Raw genomic sequence first — 19,999 nt, 5'->3', positions numbered from 1 at the left:
ACTATCTCAGGGAGAATCTCAACCACTCCTGGTGCCTTGCCACTGAGGAACTTCTTAACCATTCCTCAGAGGACATGATGGTTGGGTTCAGGAGTTCCTCAAAGTGATCCATCCACTGCCCGACGATATCCCCAGTTTGAGACAGCAATTCTCCTCCCCTGCTGAACAGTCTGGGCCAAGCCCTACTTTACCTCTCTGAGATAGTGGATGGTTTGCTAGAACTTCCTTGAAGCCAACCAAAGGTCCTTCTCCATAGGCTCCCCAAATTCCTCCCTCATCTGGGTGTTTGTGTCAGAGACCGCCAGAGCTACAGCCCCTCAGGCCTGCTGGTACCTGTCTGCTGCTTCAGAAGACCCCCTGGCCAGCCAGGCCCAAAAGGCCTCCTCCTTTTGCTTGAGAGCTTCCCTCACTACCAGTGTCCACCAGCAGGTTTTTTGGTTGCTGCCATGACAGTCACTGATGGCCTTACGACCATAACCCCTTAATAGGCGCATCGACAGTGGAAGCTCTGAACATGGTCTCCTCAGATTCCATGTCCCCAACCTCCCCTGGGATGCGGACAAAGTTCTTCCAGAGGTGGGAGTTAAAAGTCTCATGGAGAAGGGCCTTTACCAGACATTCTCAGTTCACCCTCACTACATGTTTGGGTTTTCCAGGTCTCTCCAGCCACCTCCCCCGCCATCTGATCCAACTCACCACTACGTGTTGATCAGTTGACAGCTCTGCTCCTCTCTTCACCCGATTATCCAAGACATATGGCCACAGATCAGATGATACTACCACAAAGCTGATCATTGATCATAGGCCTATGGTGTTTGGGTACCAAGTACATGTATGAACCACCGCATGCTTGAACATTGTGTTTGTTATGGCCAATCCCTGGCTAGCACAGAAGTCCAACAATAAAACACAACTAAAGTTCAGATCAGGCCACTCCTCCCAGGAAACACCCTTCAGGTTTCTCCATTGTTGTCCACATGATTGTTAAGTCCCCCAGAAGGACTATAGAGTCCCCAGGTGATGCCTTATCCACAGACCCAACCACTGACTCCAAGGAGTCTGGATACTCTGAACTGCCATTAAACACAAAAGCAGAAACAACAGTCAGAGCCTTCCTCTTCGAAACTTGCAGTCACATTGAGGTGACCCTCTTGCTCTCCGGGGAGAACTCCAACACAGCGGCGCTCAGCCGGGGACTTGTGAGTATCCCCACAACCGCCCAGTGCCTCTCACACTGGGCAACTCTGGAAAAGGATAGAGTCCAGCCCCTCTTCAGGAGTTTGGTTCTAGAGCTAGTGCTGTGTGTGGAGGTGACCCAAACTATATTTAGTTGGTACTGCTCCACCTCCTGCATCAACTCTGGCTCCTCCTCCCTGCAAGTTCAGTTGCCTTCGTAAAGCACTTAGACTCAGCTGCTTTGTTTGTAATGTAATCGCGACAAATCTGTTGTAAGTTCATTTTTGTACCTTTCAAATTAAAAGAAACTGAATGTCTTAGGAGTTTTACGAAACACAAGATAACAAAATGTGAATAACTTTTATCACTGTAGGATGATCGTTTGGATTGGGGGAAATCTGACTCCACAGAACCAGGTCTCAGCTAGTTCTGTTGTGTCCTGCTGTGCTAGATAACCCCTCTGTGTATGTTATTTATGGCTGCTTTAATAGGCTTGGTAGATAATAGCTATATTTTCCTTTTCAGGTACAGTGTTCCTTTAAGTTTGTGACAATTAAAAATAAAGACCAAAAACATAAATGAATAAATTAATAAATAATATCTACTTGTACCAATTTTGAATAGATGCATTACTCTTTCTTTGGCAAACAAAAATCTAAACTAATAAAACAAACCTTCTTACCTTTGTCAGCCTGCGATTTGGGAACCAGCACTAACAGCAGTAAGGGAACCATTGTACTTCCTCTGAATGTGTGATTAATGGAATAAATGAAAAGTGGAAATAAAGCTACATTTTAGTACAGATACAGTCAGTGTATCTCAGATGTGAGTTAACTTACATCCAAAAGAAAACACTTTTGTAAGGTCAAACAAAAGAATCAACACAAGACAGGCACCTTTTGCTATAACAATAAAACTCTTATTCTATTCCTGAACATGGCCAAGTGTTTTGTAATTGATGTGATAGCAAATACTCAAAAATATTAACTTAATCTCCAGTTTCCAACTGTGGTATAAATGCATAAAGGACAACAAAGAAAAAAATTCAACATTTTTCATTATTTACTTTCTAGTCTTTCTCTCTTGCCCTCCCATGGACACAGAATTCCAGTGTACAAATATGACAAATTTGGGGTCAGTTCTCCTAATGGTAACACTACAACCATAATCTAAAATCCAACACTCAAAAACATTCAAAACTCAAAAAGAAAACATCAGACATAATGCTTTATTGTTCGCCAAATAGAGCAAAATCTTTTGTACAGTTCCACCTTTGACACCCATCTCAAAGATTTCTTTCAAATCTATTTGGAAAACTAATTAAAATGTTCAACTTTTGTAGTTAGATCAAATTCATCAAAATCCCTATATGTCACTTTTAGAAATGTGACAGGTAATTCCATAATACCTTCACAGTAATACCCCAAGTAGGCCTTCAACTTAATAAAGGAAAAGACTTACATTAATGCTTGGTCGTCTTACTTCTGATGTGAACAGGATGAACCAGACAAACACAATAGTGAGCTGTGTTCATGAGTGGAGGTTGAAAGTAAAACACAACAGTGCTTGTGTTAGGTCTACTGGAGGTGTTTGTATTGTGCACTTTTTTTTAAACAGGGCAACCAAATTATTGCAGTTTGTTTTACTGTTATTAACATCAACATAAATATATTATGTACAAAAACTTAATGTATAAAACCACTAAAGTTCCCAGCTGTTATTGTTGTATATTAGGTATGCTGAAATGAGTGAACTAGTGAATTAGTAAAGGTTAAAAAACTGCTGAACATTAAAACACACACTGTCATTGTGAAAAATATATGAAAAATGTTCAATATATATATATATATGATGAAAATTATAACTAGAAAGATTTGGGGATAATGTTCACAAATCAGTATTTCAAATAGAACAAGCAACATATATACAGTATTCTGGGATCTTATCAATGCACCATTTTCTCTTAAAACTTTCACAAAAAGGAGTGAGATGGGAAAAACCTGAGTCCTCTTACTCTGCCCATAAATAAAAAAGGTAGAAATCCTTAACCATCTTATCTAAACTGCATTGTGTGCTTTAAGGGTGGTGGTGGCTTGTGTCCCAATACGCCACAATGAGTCTATATAAAAACAGGTCACACTTTCCTTGGTGTGAGGGCTCTTCCTGTGTTCAGAGAACTAGTGTTACAATGCATAACCATAAATACTGTATTATTACATTGTAGCCTGGACAATTAGAGCGGCTTCATCTTTCTTCTTAGTTGACATCCTGGCACAGCTTTCCTTTGAATAGTACACCTTACAGGGCCAAACGGGACATGACTGATATGTTTTCAACTTTTATACTGCATGTTCTTTGTAGAAAAAAAATAAGGAAGCTTAAGATGGGACAGTTGCTAAGTGTATGACTATCACAGCTAAATAGTCCTCAGTTCAAATCTCATTTTCTGCTTTTCTGTAAGGAGATGAATGATGACGCTTTAAAATAGCACTGAAACTGTGAGCTGTTGAAATATTTTACAATTAACCTGAGATTTACTTACTAGCATGAGTTGGTACTAGTTCGTACTGTATGTGTGCTGTGTTTTTGTACATGACAACATCATGATCTAAAGTAGAAATAATGTCAAACTTTACAGTATTTCAGAATAAAGCCCCTGAACACACACACACACACACACACACACAAACACACACACACACACACACACACACACACGCACACACAAACACACACACACACACACAATGTTTTGGTATAATGAGCTGACTGTAGACTTAGTGGTTGGTGCTACGTGTTTCACTGCTCGTCTGAGCGGCTGAGTTTCTGTCCTTTCTCAAAGACAGCATAAACCACAGGAAGATGGAGAAACCTGTGTAAATGAATTTACAAGAAGATTAGTAAAGTGTCAGAAAGAGTACAGGAGGAGAGAATCATTCTAATGCCACTGATAAACAATCCAACTGTGTCGCGCCACAGTTTATCAATATACAAATAGTCAGGCTATTTTTCACTCCAAGTAAAATCATCTATGTTATAATAAATGTAGTTGTTTCTGTAATCATGTCAGTTTGGAATAGGAATAAATGTCCTCGGCCTGCACGGTTAAGAATCCATCGACTTTAGCCTTTTATTCTATGGCACAGAAAGCTATCCTTGTTCTGCGGTACAACTTTGTGTTTTCATTACACATTTACAGCCAAGTTAACGTATATGGTCTGGCCTGGACAGGATTACAGTTCCTGCTCCTAACCAACTTAGTTGGGCATAAATGTGTAGTAATATAACTTGCTATGTTCAAATTTCAGTAGTTATGGAAGTTACACACATCTGTGCCCCACCCTGAATGTAACCTGAAAAATATCCCACCATTTTAAGTGGGAATCATAAGTTGACAACTGTCAACTTTGCCGTTACAGTTGCCTCATATAACCCTTCCTGTCATATTTACAGTAACATCGCCACATAATAGAGCTGATCATGTGGAAGCAGGTTGTGCAGACCTTGCAGTGGGTTCAGGATGCAGAAGAGATAGAGGCCAGGAGTGGTCAGGTAGCCAAAGGAGAAGAAGACCAGGCCCCAGGTAATGCCAAGCAGATTGGTGATTCCCAGCAGGGTACAGATGTCTCGCTTAGCTCTGTCACGGCCACTCTGTCCCATATTTTCAGGTCATAGGCAATCAGAAATGACCAGTTAGAGACACTGGAATGTACGTAGTCTAATAGAGTGAACACCAAAACTGCTTTTGAGGACAATAACCTAGTCTAGAAAACTCCCGAGTAGAAACACATTTATCCTCTTCAGTTTGTTTAAAATTGTGCTTTCTAGAGGCATACATACAGTATTATGTCATCACTGTTTTCAGTACTTTCTATGAGAGACAGTTGTTCAGTTATACAGACTGTGTGCAAGGGAGACTTCTATGATTTAAACAGGTACAAACTGACAAATCATTATAATAGCAGAGTTTGGACAACCCAATCTCTAAAAGGGACATGTGTCCTTTAAAGATAAGGAACTGGTCATATTCTGTTTTTTTTCTTATTGTCAATAAATCTCATGAAAAGACCAAAACAATGTGTTAATCAGTAGTTTCCAACTTCCCTCCCGCATCTGTGGCACTCAGCGCCAAGCCCTTTGGTTCTTACTGAGGGTGGACAGATATCTTGACAAATGAATCACAAATATATAGTTTAATATTCAAACAAGGCTGTAACGGTCTGCCTCTATGTTCCCCTTGGCCCATGTCTCCAGCTTCTTCTCCCTGCTCCCAAGCTGCGTTTCTCCCTCATCTCCCCAGACCTGCCTTCCTCTAGTCGCCCACCCGATATCCGCAGATATTCCTCCCGGTTCCTATTCACCTGACTCCCCTGCCCATTCACATACCCCTTTCCACTCGTCATCGGCCCTGCAGTCACCTAAGCTCTCCCCACCTGCATCTCATTCTACAGTCAGCCTGGCACAACATACTGCATACCAGTTCATTCCCTTTTTGTTCGTTGTCAGGTCGTCTGTGTCTGTCCCCAGGTGTTTTCCCTGTGCTCCTGCTAGCTGCTTGCCTATATACCTGCCTGCCATTTTGTCCAACTCGACTGCCTGTAATCCTGTTTTCATTTATGAAAAAACTACTTCATCGCATCATCCCGCCTTTGTGTCTGCATCTGGGTCCACCCTGCCTGAGCTGTTACCAGCAACCCTGACAGGCTCAGAAATTTCCTGGGACAAGTGGCCACTGCAAGAGGAATTATGTATCATTATGTATAGATAGAACAGCAATCGTATCCTTTACAGGTCCTATTTAAAGACAGGAAGAGCAGAACACAAACAGTGCAGACTGACCCCTACCTCTTTGCTATGGCAGAGAGTCATCACACGTTTGATTGTCACCACTAGCAAGATCACATTAAAGATGAACACCAAGCCAAATACTCCGACTGTAGTCACCATCTTCACTGTGTCATTGGTTATATAGCATCTGCGCAGAGAAGGGAGCATGAATAACAATTTAATCTCATAAACTGAAAAATCAAACCTTCTTTAATAAAAAGGTCAAATCAGTTTATTAAAGATTCCGCTGAATGAAGTAAAAGTGTCCATGGAGCTAGTAGGGAGTCAGTGTTTCAACTTTAGGAAATCAGATGCTTGGTAACATTGGGTTTTTACTGCCCATGAAATGGAATATATCAGTACATCCCACCTATTCATTGTTATTTATAATAACTGCTGTTACTGTGAATGGTGTTAAAATACACAGACACTCTAAAGCACATGCAAAGTGCTTTGCATGTTTACAGTAAGTTACGTATTAGTCTAGACTGTACATGCTGGCAAATTTCTCCCGCTTCTCCCTTACATTGTACTGCTGTTGGAGTTAGACGAGTCCAGACTAACATGACCATATGCACCTCTGTCTATGATGACCACCAGGGACACAATGACTGCAGGAATACCTGCAGGAAACACAAGGATTAAGCAAGGGATTGATTCTTTGCCAACAGTCATTCAGTTTGCCAGCTGATACCGACAACTTGTAGGTCCCTAGCCTTGGTGACCTTACTCACCCCAACCCACCACACTGAGTTTGAGCAGGTATCTGTTGACATAGATATTGAAGACTCTGACTAAGAGAAGGTAGATGTGGAACCCCTCTAAGGCCATCCAGCTGAAAGTGGCCAGCAGGGAGTAGTGAAGAGAAAGAGCCATGTAAAGGCAAAGTCCAGTGGAGGACAGTGCTGCTGCTGTCTGATTGGGGAGGAAGTGCAGGTTGAGAAGGATCAGGGCAATGGCGAGGTTGATGTGGACCTTCATAGAGACATCTGCTCTGATATTTCTGTCAAACACAGGAAAATCGATCCATGTCAAGTGTAAAAGTATGTGCAGACATATCATAGTGGCAATGAAACTAGGAAAGTGGAGGAAGAACGGAAGGATGGAGATAAAGAAAATAAAGAAGAAGAGTTGGCATTTACTGTAAGGAGGGACAAAATGTGATAAGAAGGGAAGGAGAGCACATTGCATTTTAAAGTAATTGAAAGAAGCAAAGAAACAAATGAGGCAACAAATGGACAAATAAGAAAGGGCAGCAAGAAAAAGTAAAACAAGGGAAGAAGGGGAGAGTTGACTCTGAAGAAGTGATGGGAACAAGAAAAGAAGGATGCTGCTGTAACTGAAAATATGTGAGAGGCGATGACAGATTGAAGGTAAGAAAGGATAAAAGACAATGAAAGGTTAGGAGAATAATCTACCACGGAAGAATAAATTACCTATTTGTGATGAAGAGGAAAACAGTGATGACCAGGGCAAAGAGGGAAAGACTACAACCAATCAGAGTAATGTACATCAGAATCTCCCGGTCTTCAGGTGAGGGGGTAGTGGGCACCTGTGGACGAAATACAAAGGAACTCTGTCTTTCAGCTGTACGCTTGCTGTATTTGTATTGTTATATTTAGTCTGTAATGAAAAATCAGATCAGAGATTTTGCATTAAGTTGTACATAAGCACTCACCGTGGTGCTGGGTAACTAAGTCTTGTATTCAAAAAATCTATATGAGGCACTTTTTGAAGGTGTTTACTTGTACTATTTCCCTGTTACGCTACTTTATACTTATACTCTACTACATTTCAGAGACAAATATGGTACTTTTTTACTCCACTACCGTTGCTTCTTAGCCATCGTTACAAGTTATATTTCATATTAAAATTTACATATAAAATCTGCAGGCGTTCAAGACACGATATCTAGTTACAGATTAAAATTGTTAAAGTACATACCCTGGTTAAAATCAGCTCCACCGCCACATGGCTTTAACATTGAATTTACATGTAAATGCATCCGTAATAATAATCCCACAATTTAATAAATACAATACACATATAATATATAATACAGTGTAAGGAGTGTATACACACTTGTAAAAATGACTAATTCCACTGTTGATACTTTATTTACCAGCTGTTAATACTTTATTTTTACTTAAACGAATTTTGAACGCAAGATTACTTGTAATTGATCTAAATGGACTGTACTTATATAGAGCTTTTCTAGTCTGATCGACCAATCAAAGCGCTTTACACCACTGCCCCATTCCCCCATTCACACAGCGCTCTTTCTATACACACTGTGCTCTACACACACACACACGATTTCTCGCTCGCGGGGGCAATTGGGATTCAGTATCTCGCTCTACCTCCTGAGCCACAGTAACTATCGCTACTCCTACTTAAAGTCACTATGTGTAGTATTTAATTCATTTTAAACTCTTGGTCCATCTAGTGGTAGCATCGAGAACGACACTCTTGTAGACAGCACTAGAAAGGTCACTACCACAGAGCAGTGCATGCTGTTTAGCTGAACACAGAGGAAAACATGACAGATTAACTGTATATTACATACAAAATCATCTTATGGTGCATAATTATTCTATATGTGTAACATGAGAAGTGTGCAATGACATTTGGATAATATCCTTTCATTGTCACACTCAAGTCTAACTGTACATACTGTATACCCTCAATATATGCACATAAAACCACCTTATAAGAAATATGTATACACATACACACTAGATGTGGGTTGTGTGTGTGTGTTTGGTTCTAGTTGTTTCGAAGTTGTTCTAAGTTGTTCAAAGCTTGTTTTATTTGCTCTGCTTTTTGCCTTCATCTGTACAGTTCTGAACTAGGGTCAAATTCCGTGCATGTGTCGATGTACTTGGCCAATAAAGTTGATTCTGACTTTCATTTAGAGTATTCACGATTTTTTAGATATATGTGTGAGGCTGTGTTGGAGGGTTACCCATCATATACTCTGGTTTTTTTTGTCTATATAGTATTTTTTTTTTTAAAGAGTTTATGCAACACTGTGGTTTTTGGGTTAAGCTCAGTATTGTCTGTTGTGCCACAAGTATTTTGTGAAAATTAAGTCCGATCTTCTTTCTCACCCTAGTAGTTGCAGTCTATAGTCATTCAAGTGTAGATTTACTTAATACATATACAAATGTATGCATATATGCATGTGTATTTTAAAAAAACTTATGGATTCTTTTCTACAGTATAAGCAGTTAATTCTTAATGAGCCATTGATCACTTTGGTGTGATTTTCTCTCTACAGTTCTACTTTGTATAATGAAAGAAGGCCACTCCTACCATGAGCACACCGAAGTATGTGAGGTGGTCACAGGAGCAGGTGACGTAACTCTGACCTCGTTCCCATAGCGTTAGACAGCCACTACTGCTATATGCTGGTAGGACAAAGACAGACAATGATGCTGTCACATTTGAAATATATCAACCCACTTTGCGGGTCATGAGTGAAACCACAAAACCGCAAAGAATCCAACTTATCATCCTCATAACAAAAGAAATAATTCTCTTTATTTATCATTATTTATTCATGACAAATGTGATGTTTGGTTACTCACCATTTCCTGAAAAATTATAGAACACACATCTGGGTTTTTGGGTCTCCTGTGACACAATGACATACCATGTTTAAATGAGGTTAATACTGTATGTATATATAACCTTTACTAACCTTTATTGGGCAAAACATATAAATATATGCATTATTTGATAATGAGACAAGGTTACAGAATGGAAGATTAGAGTAAATGATCTGTGGAGTGAGGTTGTAGTTACATTTATGCCCACAGTAAGACTCATGGTGATGTTGACAGACTCCTGTAGTCCTGAAATACTCTTTCCGCGCACACTCAGGCCAACCAGTCTGTTCTCATACAGTGAACCCGAGGCTCCGAATATGGTCTATGGTGCAACATACATTCAATTAGTTTTCCAGTTTATCCATGAGAATTATTGTATAAAATTTGATCAGTATCCTTAAAGTACCTTAACTATGTCAAAAGGAAAAAGCCACCCAGTGATCCTCTTACACGGCTTGATATCATCTGTCATTTTCATTTTAATGAAAAGTTGTGGTTCACCTTTACTGGTGTACCCACTGGCCCTCATAAGAACTTTTCTAAGCTTGTATTTAATTACATTTTGCATGTTACTGCAGAGAGCAATTGTAAAAAACAAAAACTGTTTGTTCCCCTTAATATAAGCATGTGTTACTGCAACATTGCATTTGGGGATATTACCTCTTTTCACAAACTGAAATCTCTTCCTCTTTTGGAAAAGATTTCTGCCTGTGTGATTGTCAAACATTTATGCCAAATGATGACCCCGACAGCCTTTTTCTTTTTTGAAAGAAAAAAAAAATCACGCAGAGTTTATTTGTGAAATCACTACAGTATTTTCTCCTATTACATTCAGTGGCAGCTGAATAAAAAAAAAAAACTCAATAACTACCAAAAAGTGAATGTTGTTTCAATATTATGCAAGTTTAGTTGTTTTATTTCATTTTTTTCAGTAACCTTAGACATTTTAACAAAAATATTTTGATTATACAAAATTGGTTAATTTTCATTTATTTTTGGAGATATCCTTAATTCTGTACCTAAAAGTTAGGGGTGCCAATGATTTCAACCAGGACTGTGGCAAAAACCTGCAGGTCAAAACTGAACCAGGGAGTAGCTGTGCAAAGCGCTTTGGAGAATTTCAGTCCCTTGTTTTTCACCTAAAATTGAACGGTTTAGGTAAATGGCTTAAATTGAGAGATTAAAATCTGATTGCTTGTATTTTTGCCTTGTGTACTAAGCTGTATTTTGGTGGTCAGGGGGATATCTAGAACGTTTTCAATGGTAGGCCAGATAGCAATACAGGCTCAGAGGACAGTAACTCCCTATCTAGTGAATAAAATGGTTTCAGTCATAAGCAATAGTTAAAAATAAGTTGACTAAAAATGGGGAAAATAAGACCCAGGAAAAAAAACAACAATAATCGAATTTTTAAAAGTACTGGTTAGGTTAAAATATGCAATACCAAGAGTGATCATTTAACTACACAAAATGAATATATAGTCTTTAATAGCTCATCAGAATCTTTTCTGCTAAATTTTATATATCCATGTTGTCTCTGACCCCATTTGTTTCCGGCCAGGTAAGCAAGCAAAACACAATCGTGTTGTCTGATCCAGGGTCCAACTCTCTCGGCAGTCGAACACTCACTTTGGTGTTGGCGACAGCCTGGTCTGACATTGCCTATATCAGAAGCACAGTGCCAAGAAGAGGAAGAGAAATACTCCGTCAAAATACCTGGAACATAATAATGCAACTCACACAGCTACATTTGTATGTTGATCGACAGCAGGGAAAGAATTTGAGTTTGCGATTAAGGCTTGCTCAACACAGTATAAATTCTCAATTAAAAGGCCTGGGACAAAATTCAACTTGATTAAGTTATATTTGGAGATCTCAAGCCGAGAAAGCACACTGCTTGATATTATGTAATCCTTTTGGATGGGTAATTTTCTTACCAGTTCCAAAAATTTTTAAATAGGTCCTACTAATGATTAGTCATTGTTGAAAAGTCGTAGTAATGACTATTTCTTCGAAAAACTAGCTTTGGTGATTTTATATGAGAACACACTTCTGACATACTCAGCACCATTTAAAAAAAGAACAATTTCTCTGAATTTCTAGTAGGATTTCTTGTATATAGCTTTGCCCTGCCAGCCTCCTATTTTACTACACACTCACCATAGTAAAAGCAGGATGGCTAAACAAATAAATGCTTGTATCTGTTGCAAAAACAAGTATCTATTAAGCAAAACTAGGTGTCTACAACCCTGCTAGCTGTATTTAGGCACAGCGGTGCATTAAATGCTAATGTCGGCATGCAAACATGCTCACATTTACAATGCTAATATGCTGACGTTAAGCAGGTATCGTGCTTTCCATGTTCACCATATTAGTTTATCATACTAACATGTTAAACCAAGATGGCTAACACATGGGAAGGTGTTTTGCCGGTATTTATAGCACAAATTAAAACTTTGACCAGATGGTTTTGCTAGAGGAAAAGTCAGAGGATCACCAAAATTATTAAATTCATTCTGATGGGATGAGCCATTACATTCAAAATTGCACGCCAACCTTAATAAAAATTACATCGATGCCAACATTATGGTGGTGCCAGAGGAAAAGACAGGAGATCACCAACATCATTAGGATGCATTGTCTGCGAACCATGAATATCTGTATCAGATGTCATGGCAATCCATCTTAGCAGCTGTCAAGCTATTTCACGAGAAGCCATAAATGTCAACCTCATGGTGGCGCTAGAGGAAAATGTTGAGGGGATTGCCAGAGTACAAATCATCATTTGGTGACCATGAATGTCTGTACAACCATTCCAGTAGCTGCTGAGATACAGTATTTCAATCTTTGCACAAGCGGAGGACACTGCCATCCCTAGATGGCTAAAAATCTACCAGCAAATTCAAAATGTCGTCGCGATCCTGACTTTGACTTGAACTCCAATTCTGATTACACATTATCCTTACCTCCTTCTCACTGGCATAAATTTCAAGTCCTTTGAAGGGGCGCTTGGGTTTGTGCAGGACAGCCATCATATGACTGACAGACAAGGACATAGTCTCATTCACCTCTGTTTCCTCTAGAAATTGTTGTAGACTCTCCATGGCTCTTGTGGAAAAGGACGAGAAATTATAAGGTCATGGTGATTTACAGTTGTTTTACTTGAACCCTAACATTAATTCTAGACCACAAAATGCCTTAACCTTAAATCAGATCAAATTAAATCAGATTATATCATCCTCTACTCATGTACTGTACATATCTGGTACATTTTAAAAACTTATTTGGAAACACACACACACACACACACACACACACACACACACACACACACACACACACACACACACACACACACACACACACACACACACACACACACACACACACAAACAGTGCTCATACAACATAAAAATCCCAAAAGAATAAAACAATTGTATTCTTTGGTATGTAATTAGCATGTTTACTTGATAGATTCATGGCCGTTTCCATCTAGCAAAATGCTGTTTACATCTTCCATACAACGTCTGGCATCTGAAAATGCTGCAGAACAAATAATTAGTTAATATTAAAGATATATATGTATATGTGTTTCTATAAATATATATACAATACATATACAAACCGTCTTACCTAGTCTTCTTTTTGGTGTTTTTTCCTTTTGCTGTCTTTTCCATTTTGAACATGAGCCTTGATTTTGACCCTGACCTGAAACTTGCTTTTTAAATTCCACTGGGACTCGATTTTGACCCTGACCTGGAACTTGCTTCGGACCCTGACCTAAACCGTAACTTTCACCAAGATTTTTACAGGTGATGTTATGAGACAGCAAAGACAGGAGCAGCCACCGGAGGAGCCGCCACTTCATCCTGTGGAGTGGGGAGGATTCATTTAGAAAGAAGAAAGAAAACCTGTCTGCGTTTTACTAGTGGACGTACAGTGTGTCATGGAATCAATTCAAAAGCAGAAAAACGGTGGCACACCATCAAAGCAAACAATGTCTGTAAAGCTTTACATTTTTTCACAATATCACTGTTGTCATTTGGCCGTAGACTTTCCTCAGAGCATGAGTAGTGTTGACATCAAACCATTTTAGGGTATGCAAGACAATGAAGACAATGATGTAATTCAACAGGGCATGAGGCAGACCACACCCAAAGGGGGTATAAACCCTCAGGTAGCCATAAGGGCAAGTGAAGGAACAGAAAAAAGCTTAGTAACTCTAGCAAAATACAATCTAGTATAGAGAACGGGAATAAAAGAATATAAGTGCTATGTCATGCATCAGAAGTCAAATATTACAAGAAAGATTTAAAAGTAAAATTACCATGAAGGACTTGCTGCCTTTTTTGATATGTCATGAAATGTATGGCAAAGAAAAAGACATTAAATCAGACTTTAACATTGAAAAAAAAATCATATATTTAAGCCTTACACACAAACACAGAGGGAAGTCCAAACACAATCATCAAACCACATGTATTGATCTTTACCTGGGAATACAACAGCAAATATGTTTACACAAGTCATTTCCATACACTTAAAAGGCCTAATATCAGAATCAATATACATAGTAAAATTAGATGGTTCTGACCTAAAGAGAATCAAAACCAAGCCCACCTTTGCATGTTGCTGAGCTCCTGTAGAAATTATTTAGTCTGAGGAGAATACAGAACAGAGCTGATGTGACAGCAGGACAAGACCAAGCAAGGAATCCTGCTTAAACAAAGCACTTCATGGGAAGTTAAAAAAAACCCAAAAACAAAACATGTAAATGACATTCTGAAATAAAAAGAGGAAGTAGCAGCAGACAGAGGACTAAAACACAAGGGTTATCTCTTGCCTCTGTCAACACCTAATCTACCGTAAATATACATATACATTAAATCACTGAAAAAGCTTATACTCTGCATTGGACATTGCACATATATGCTGTATACACATTCAGCATTAACTCATGGTTTCGCTTGGAAGCTAGTTTAATCCTGAACCAGCAGTTCAGTGCTCGATGGCTGCATGTCACTGCTCCCACCAACAGAGGGGAGTAGCACACTACAAAATGTGGATGCAAGCTTTTAGTTCTCCGATCTGTGTGTGTTGTGACTTTTTCCCCCCCTGTGATTAAACTTGAAACCCAAGCTGGGAAGAATCAGTTATTTCAAATAAAGTATTACCGTTGCGGGCAAAAGTTTGAGGCCTCTCGTGGTAGCTTGGTCAGCAAATTTGTGTTCCACATTAAAAGTCTTGCTCTGTGTTGCAAGTCGCGCAGTTCTTACTCCCATTCTTCTATCTCTCAGTTGTGACCTTCAATGGAGAAAAAAAAACAACAAAACAAAACACTAAAACCAACACTTTTCAAAACAGTGCATTCATGTGTTTCTTCCCCCACCACATTGTTAAGAATAAAAACAAAATGCCTGAGTCCTCCTGGTGGTTTTTGGAGCTGGTACTGTCATCATAAGAACCTGCATTCAAGCCACCTGTTACTGTTAATTACCGTACGACCCGATGTGCGTTTATGGACCCACCTGTAGCTCGTGACGCCGTGCGCGCATTCCACGGCTTTATGTGCGTGCGGCACGTTATGCTTTACCCATCGGCACGTTTTACGGGCTGGTCGTGCAGGTGGCCTTCCCGCCAGGTGGCCCATGTGGCATGGAAACAACAGAACTGAATGGAATGGAACACCGACGGATCATACCAATGTGTGTGTGGTGAATTTACGCATGTTGGTCTTGTTTAGCATCACCGGCATTCATTTTCAGTACAGGAAAAAGCCAAAAGCCCACGGAAGCATATTGAGGCAATTCTGTTTTTCTGTATTATATATTGTAAGGTAACAGAATCCGTGTAGTAAAGAGGTAGCATTCTTTTGATTATAATCAAAGCTTTTTTATACAATCAATACATGAATCAATGTAGAAAAAAAAGAAAATGCTTCAATAGTAATCCATTTTTTTATGAGAGGCAACTTGTTCTTGTTGGGAGGTCAGTGTTGTCGGTGCTGTGGTCGTTGGTTTACTCACTCACAGCAATACGACGATAAAACACATTTTTTTATTTATACGCAAATGAAGCACTTTACTGTAAATGTTCAGCAAACGTGGCCACATGCTATACCCACAGGGATGAGGGTCTCCACAGGTGCCAAACCGCTACCTGACTCCTTCCCGAGTGCAACCGCTCGAGATTGCTTGGAGAAAAAGAATGGCTTGTTTTGTTTGTGGAGTGGGCACTAACACCCATGCCGCAAGGAGCTACTTCCTTTTGCCTTAGAGCGGATCCACTGATAGGGATCGAAGTCTACGGACGTGTCTCTCCACAGTCTCCATCGCGCAGACCGGGAGCAAATGACAGGCGAACTGCCTGGGGGGGGGGGGGGGACTGCTGTCTCATCAGTCCATCCGCAAGGACGACGGGTGCTTCCTTCTCACCTGAGCTCACGTTGACCACCACAGGTAAGAACAAAACGGGCCTGCCTTATTGCTCATGAGGATCTCAAAGTGACAGGTTTACATATGCACCCAGTTGTCAGTCTATTGGGTACATCTAGCTAATAAAAAATAAAAAATAAAAAATGCACAAAGGGGCTTCTGTCATTGGGCCTACCCTCTTTGATATAAATGGGATGGACAAAATACCTGAAACACCTGCCAGCTTAATGCAGTACAATTTGACGGCACCGAAAAACTGCCTCCTCCAAAGGGTCACGAAGTTTAACCCGGCGCCTCTCTCAAACAAATTTCAACAAAATCTCCTTCGTGACGGGAGGACTCGTTGCAGAGCCGCTGTATCAGACTGCATTCGTTTCAGGCAGGTTGTACCCAAGAAACCGCCAGTGGAGTGTCAATGCGTGGCCAACGGCGCAGTTGCTTATTATTGCTCAGGAACATGGCAGTGAACGGAACAGACGCTGAGTGGGTGCCCCCCCCCCGCGAACGCGGTGTTGGGGACCACTTACTCATTCTGGTCAATGGGTAGTGAGTTTGGGGTCACCTCATCACACAAATGATGGTTTTAAATCAATTTAAATCATTTTAAATCTCACATTGTGTCAGTGTTTTATTCAGCTATTGTGTGTGTGTGAGAGAGAGAGAGAGAGATGTGGTCTATCACCTCGCTGTGGTGGAGCTATAAAACACTGAGGGGGGGGGGGCGGCGTCCGCCTCATGTTTGCCGGCGTCCGCCTCGGGCTCCCCTTCTGCTCCCCTCTCCACTCCCACCTCGACCCGCCTGCACGGTGAGAGCAGTGCGGCGGTTAGCTCCCTCCAGTCAGCCGCAGAGCCGTCCTGCTCCGGCGGGGGAGACGACGCACGCCAGCCACCGGCCAAGGGCAGGAGAGCAGCAACTGAGAGCCGGCTTCCGAGAAGATTTCCCCCCCGGGGAACGGGAAAACTGGACGTAGAGGGCGAAGAAACGTCAAAAAACTTTGCCTTTCTTTTATTATCGTCATTAGTGTCATTATTTTACAAGAGCTGTCGGACGCGACACTGCCTGAAGCCGCTGCTGAAGGAGTCGGCCGAGTGCGGGGGGAACTTTTGGGCTCATCGTTTGGCTGTTGTGTCCCAGTTCGCAACTTTCACGCCTCCCACAGCGTTACCTCGGGAGGCGGCTGCCAGCCCCACCGAATCGGAACATGTGAGCAGCTAACGTCTCGCCGAGGCGTTTCTGCTGTGGACCCGCACCGCTGTTAGCAGGCGCCGCCGGAGACGTCGTGGGTCTTTGGCGAGGTCACTAATTGACGTGCGCCCCGGCGGGGTTTGGCCCCCGCTACGGAGCCCGGTGCGTCAGGAAAGGTGAGGCCGCCCGTCGTCGGGCGTCGAATACTTAAAGGAGGAAGCTGCGCTGACTCGTAGGTTCACATATCAGCGCGGACAGCTCTCGCCGACATTTATGGAGGGTCACTCTGTAGTGCGGCTCTGACTGGAAGTCCGGAATGGAGCTCTTTTCCAGGATACAAGTGCACTGTTGAAGACAGGGAACAGTCGTCTGTAACGTCTTTTTAACCAGGGTTTTTGTTTGTTTGTTTGTTTGTTTGTTTGTTTTTAACTCAAGAGTAGAAACTCGTCGAAAGACATCTCGCCGTCGGGACTGAACCGCCACCAGCGACGAGGGGCTTTCTCCCGAGCCGAGACCATGGCCTCCACCCCGCGGGACCGCAGCTTTTGGTTGCTGTGGAGACGGACTCTCCTCGCGCTGGGGCTGTGCGCGCTCGCGGCGCGTGGCGCGGAGGATGACGGCTCCTTCAGCGCCGAGGTAAAAACACGGCAGCGGCTCAGCTCTCTCGGCTAGGTCACGCTCGCCTGCAACGAACCCCACAAGAGCAGCAGAGCTCAGGGGTTACTTTCTAATATCGACTTTAGCAATTTTTAGCACTGCACTCTTTGAAATTGGCGCAAAAAAACCCGAAAACAATAAGGGATTCACCGCTGCTCCAGAAAGTAATACTCGGCGTGTCCTTAAAACAATCACACAACAGCGCTATTCAAAGGTTATTCTCCTGGTAACAGTATACTGTAACAATTCCTTATACAAAGTTGTAGCTTATAGGTTAATGGTCACATTTGGATCAGCTGATGTGAAGGCCATGGTGTTTACACCTGTGTAATAGCCTCAAACGTGACCCAGCTAAACAGATTTGAGGCGCCACCTATTCGAGAGTTATCGACCACACAACGTCTGGCTTATGACACCGATGCGAATTTCGTTATTATTCTAATCCCCTCTTATTTCCCTCATTTGGTTAGAAAAAGTTGACCGGTGCACAGTCTACAAGAACAAGAGCCTAACCTCAGAAATGACCATGTAGCAGGCATAACGGGACAGTGTGTGAACTTAAGGACTTTTACTTTGCAGCTGTTTACAAACATTGCCTCACAAGGGTTAGAAAAACGTCCCTCTCAGTGAGCCACTCTTGACCCTGTCTCATCTTTCATGCGCCCCCCCCCCCCCAGGGCTCCCATCTCTTTCAGTAAGTCAACATGTTTTTAGTTATATGTTTTGTCTTTCTGCCGCCCCTCCCCCTCCCGTCACACCATTCTCAAAGTCCCTTGGTGGTCTCTGGACTAATCGCTGCACTAGAATTGAGGAATCATGTCCCCTTCTCCCATCAAGTTAAGGGGGAAACATGCAGGAAAGCAAGGCATTATACTCATGCGCCCACACACTTGCACAGATCATCACTTTAGAAGCCATTGTGTAGTAATCTAACTTCTTCAGTTAATCATCAAACTGCCCAGCTCATACCTCCGTCAAGATATCCAAAGGGGTCTTTCCTCCTCGCCAGCTATTTTTCCTACTGCTCATATTCCTTTCATCCCTTAACTCATTAAGGACGCCAGTGCACATTTTTCCCACGTTTATTTAGGCGTGTCACTAGACACCAAAGTGTCAAGTCAGAACGTGAGCCAGCACATCTTGCATTCTTGTTCCCTCAGTCCATCAGTGTTTTGAGAGACAATTCACTATACGAGATAAGAGCTGACTGTTTACCTATTAGAAGGGGATTAGTGGTGGAGCTCTTGTTTCTTTGTGTGTTGTAGACAGAGAGGGGCACAGACAGACACAGAGGCTTCCCGGTCGTTAGAGGGGAGCTTGCATCACCAGACCCGGTGACCAGGGGTCTGGTTGTCAGTCAGGTTGCAACACATTCTGATGGGGTATTAACATAGGTGTGGTATGTGAGTGTGCGGGCGTGTGTGCTAATGTGTCTTACTGAGACGGGAGATGTAGGGTTGACACAATGTGGGGACTGATGAGAAATTCCCGATCACTTGTTGCTGAATCACTTGTTGTGTGTTTGTGTGTGTCGGCTCAAATAGAATCAACTGCATAACCCATGTCGTCGTTTTAACATTTATACAAGCATCGATCTCTGAAAGTATTGAGCGCTTCTGTGCATCTTGGGCACAGGGAACTTCAACTTAATGGATGGTACCTGCTCCGGCAGAAGTAAATTAATGCTGCACAACCGAGCGGAGAAAAAAACTTGACAGCTTTCACAAGATGTAGTTGAAAAGAACTGAATGCCCATGAAAACCAAGCCAGTGACAAACGTTGTTGTCATCCGAGCAGGTTGTGTTGTTGATGGCTATTTTTTTCAGAACACAAACTTATTACAAAGCATTTTCATGGGAAAAATAAAGAGGGCATAACAGGCTAATCTCTTGTAAACATGTAATTTTAAAGTGCATGAGTAGTTTATTACTACAATTATGGTAAGAGTGACAGGACTGCTTTTACTTTGGGGTTAAAGAAGTTTTCAGCCAATTCTCATAACAGTCATACGAGGATATGCTCAGTTTCGATATGGCTAGGACGCTTGTGCCTTGCCCTAACCTGGGCAGCTGCGAGCAAAAGGCTGCGATGTGACAGCAGTCTTCCAA

General features: G+C 41.6%; 2 protein-coding genes across 3 annotated transcripts in view; one reads left to right on the top strand and one right to left on the bottom strand.

Moving 5' to 3' along the window:
- Nucleotides 1–3,938: 3,938 nt before the first annotated feature.
- On the bottom strand, nt 3,939–18,888 carry LOC120788914 (adhesion G-protein coupled receptor G5-like). The gene is made up of 16 exons (XM_040125189.1): nt 18,861–18,888; nt 14,789–14,918; nt 14,235–14,272; nt 13,248–13,483; nt 13,082–13,157; nt 12,581–12,722; nt 11,157–11,276; nt 9,811–9,936; nt 9,594–9,639; nt 9,319–9,413; nt 7,440–7,555; nt 6,738–7,006; nt 6,530–6,626; nt 6,022–6,151; nt 4,680–4,827; nt 3,939–4,048 (listed from the first exon to the last, which is right to left on the bottom strand). The coding sequence occupies exons 3-16, from the start codon at nt 14,240–14,242 to the stop codon at nt 3,954–3,956; spliced, it is 1,704 nt and encodes a 567-aa protein (XP_039981123.1). The 5' UTR covers nt 14,243–14,272; nt 14,789–14,918; nt 18,861–18,888; the 3' UTR covers nt 3,939–3,953.
- The window catches only part of mmp15b (matrix metallopeptidase 15b), a 30,483-nt gene continuing 27,332 nt past the window's right edge, over nt 16,849–19,999 (top strand). Inside the window, exons 1-2 of one of the 2 annotated variants that reach the window (XM_040125165.1) lie at nt 16,849–17,410; nt 17,675–17,870. In XM_040125165.1, coding sequence (XP_039981099.1) covers nt 17,751–17,870 — 120 coding nt within the window. In that variant the 5' untranslated portion in view covers nt 16,849–17,410; nt 17,675–17,750. Of the gene's footprint in view, nt 17,411–17,669; nt 17,871–19,999 lie in introns of both variants that reach the window. The other variant, XM_040125175.1, reaches the window with a different exon arrangement.

This window comes from Xiphias gladius, chromosome 1 (assembly GCF_016859285.1).
Source record: "Xiphias gladius isolate SHS-SW01 ecotype Sanya breed wild chromosome 1, ASM1685928v1, whole genome shotgun sequence".
Classification (NCBI taxonomy): domain Eukaryota; kingdom Metazoa; phylum Chordata; class Actinopteri; order Istiophoriformes; family Xiphiidae; genus Xiphias; species Xiphias gladius.
The sequence above is the reverse complement of the archived record's forward strand: the minus strand, read 5'-3'. Positions and strand labels throughout refer to the sequence as shown.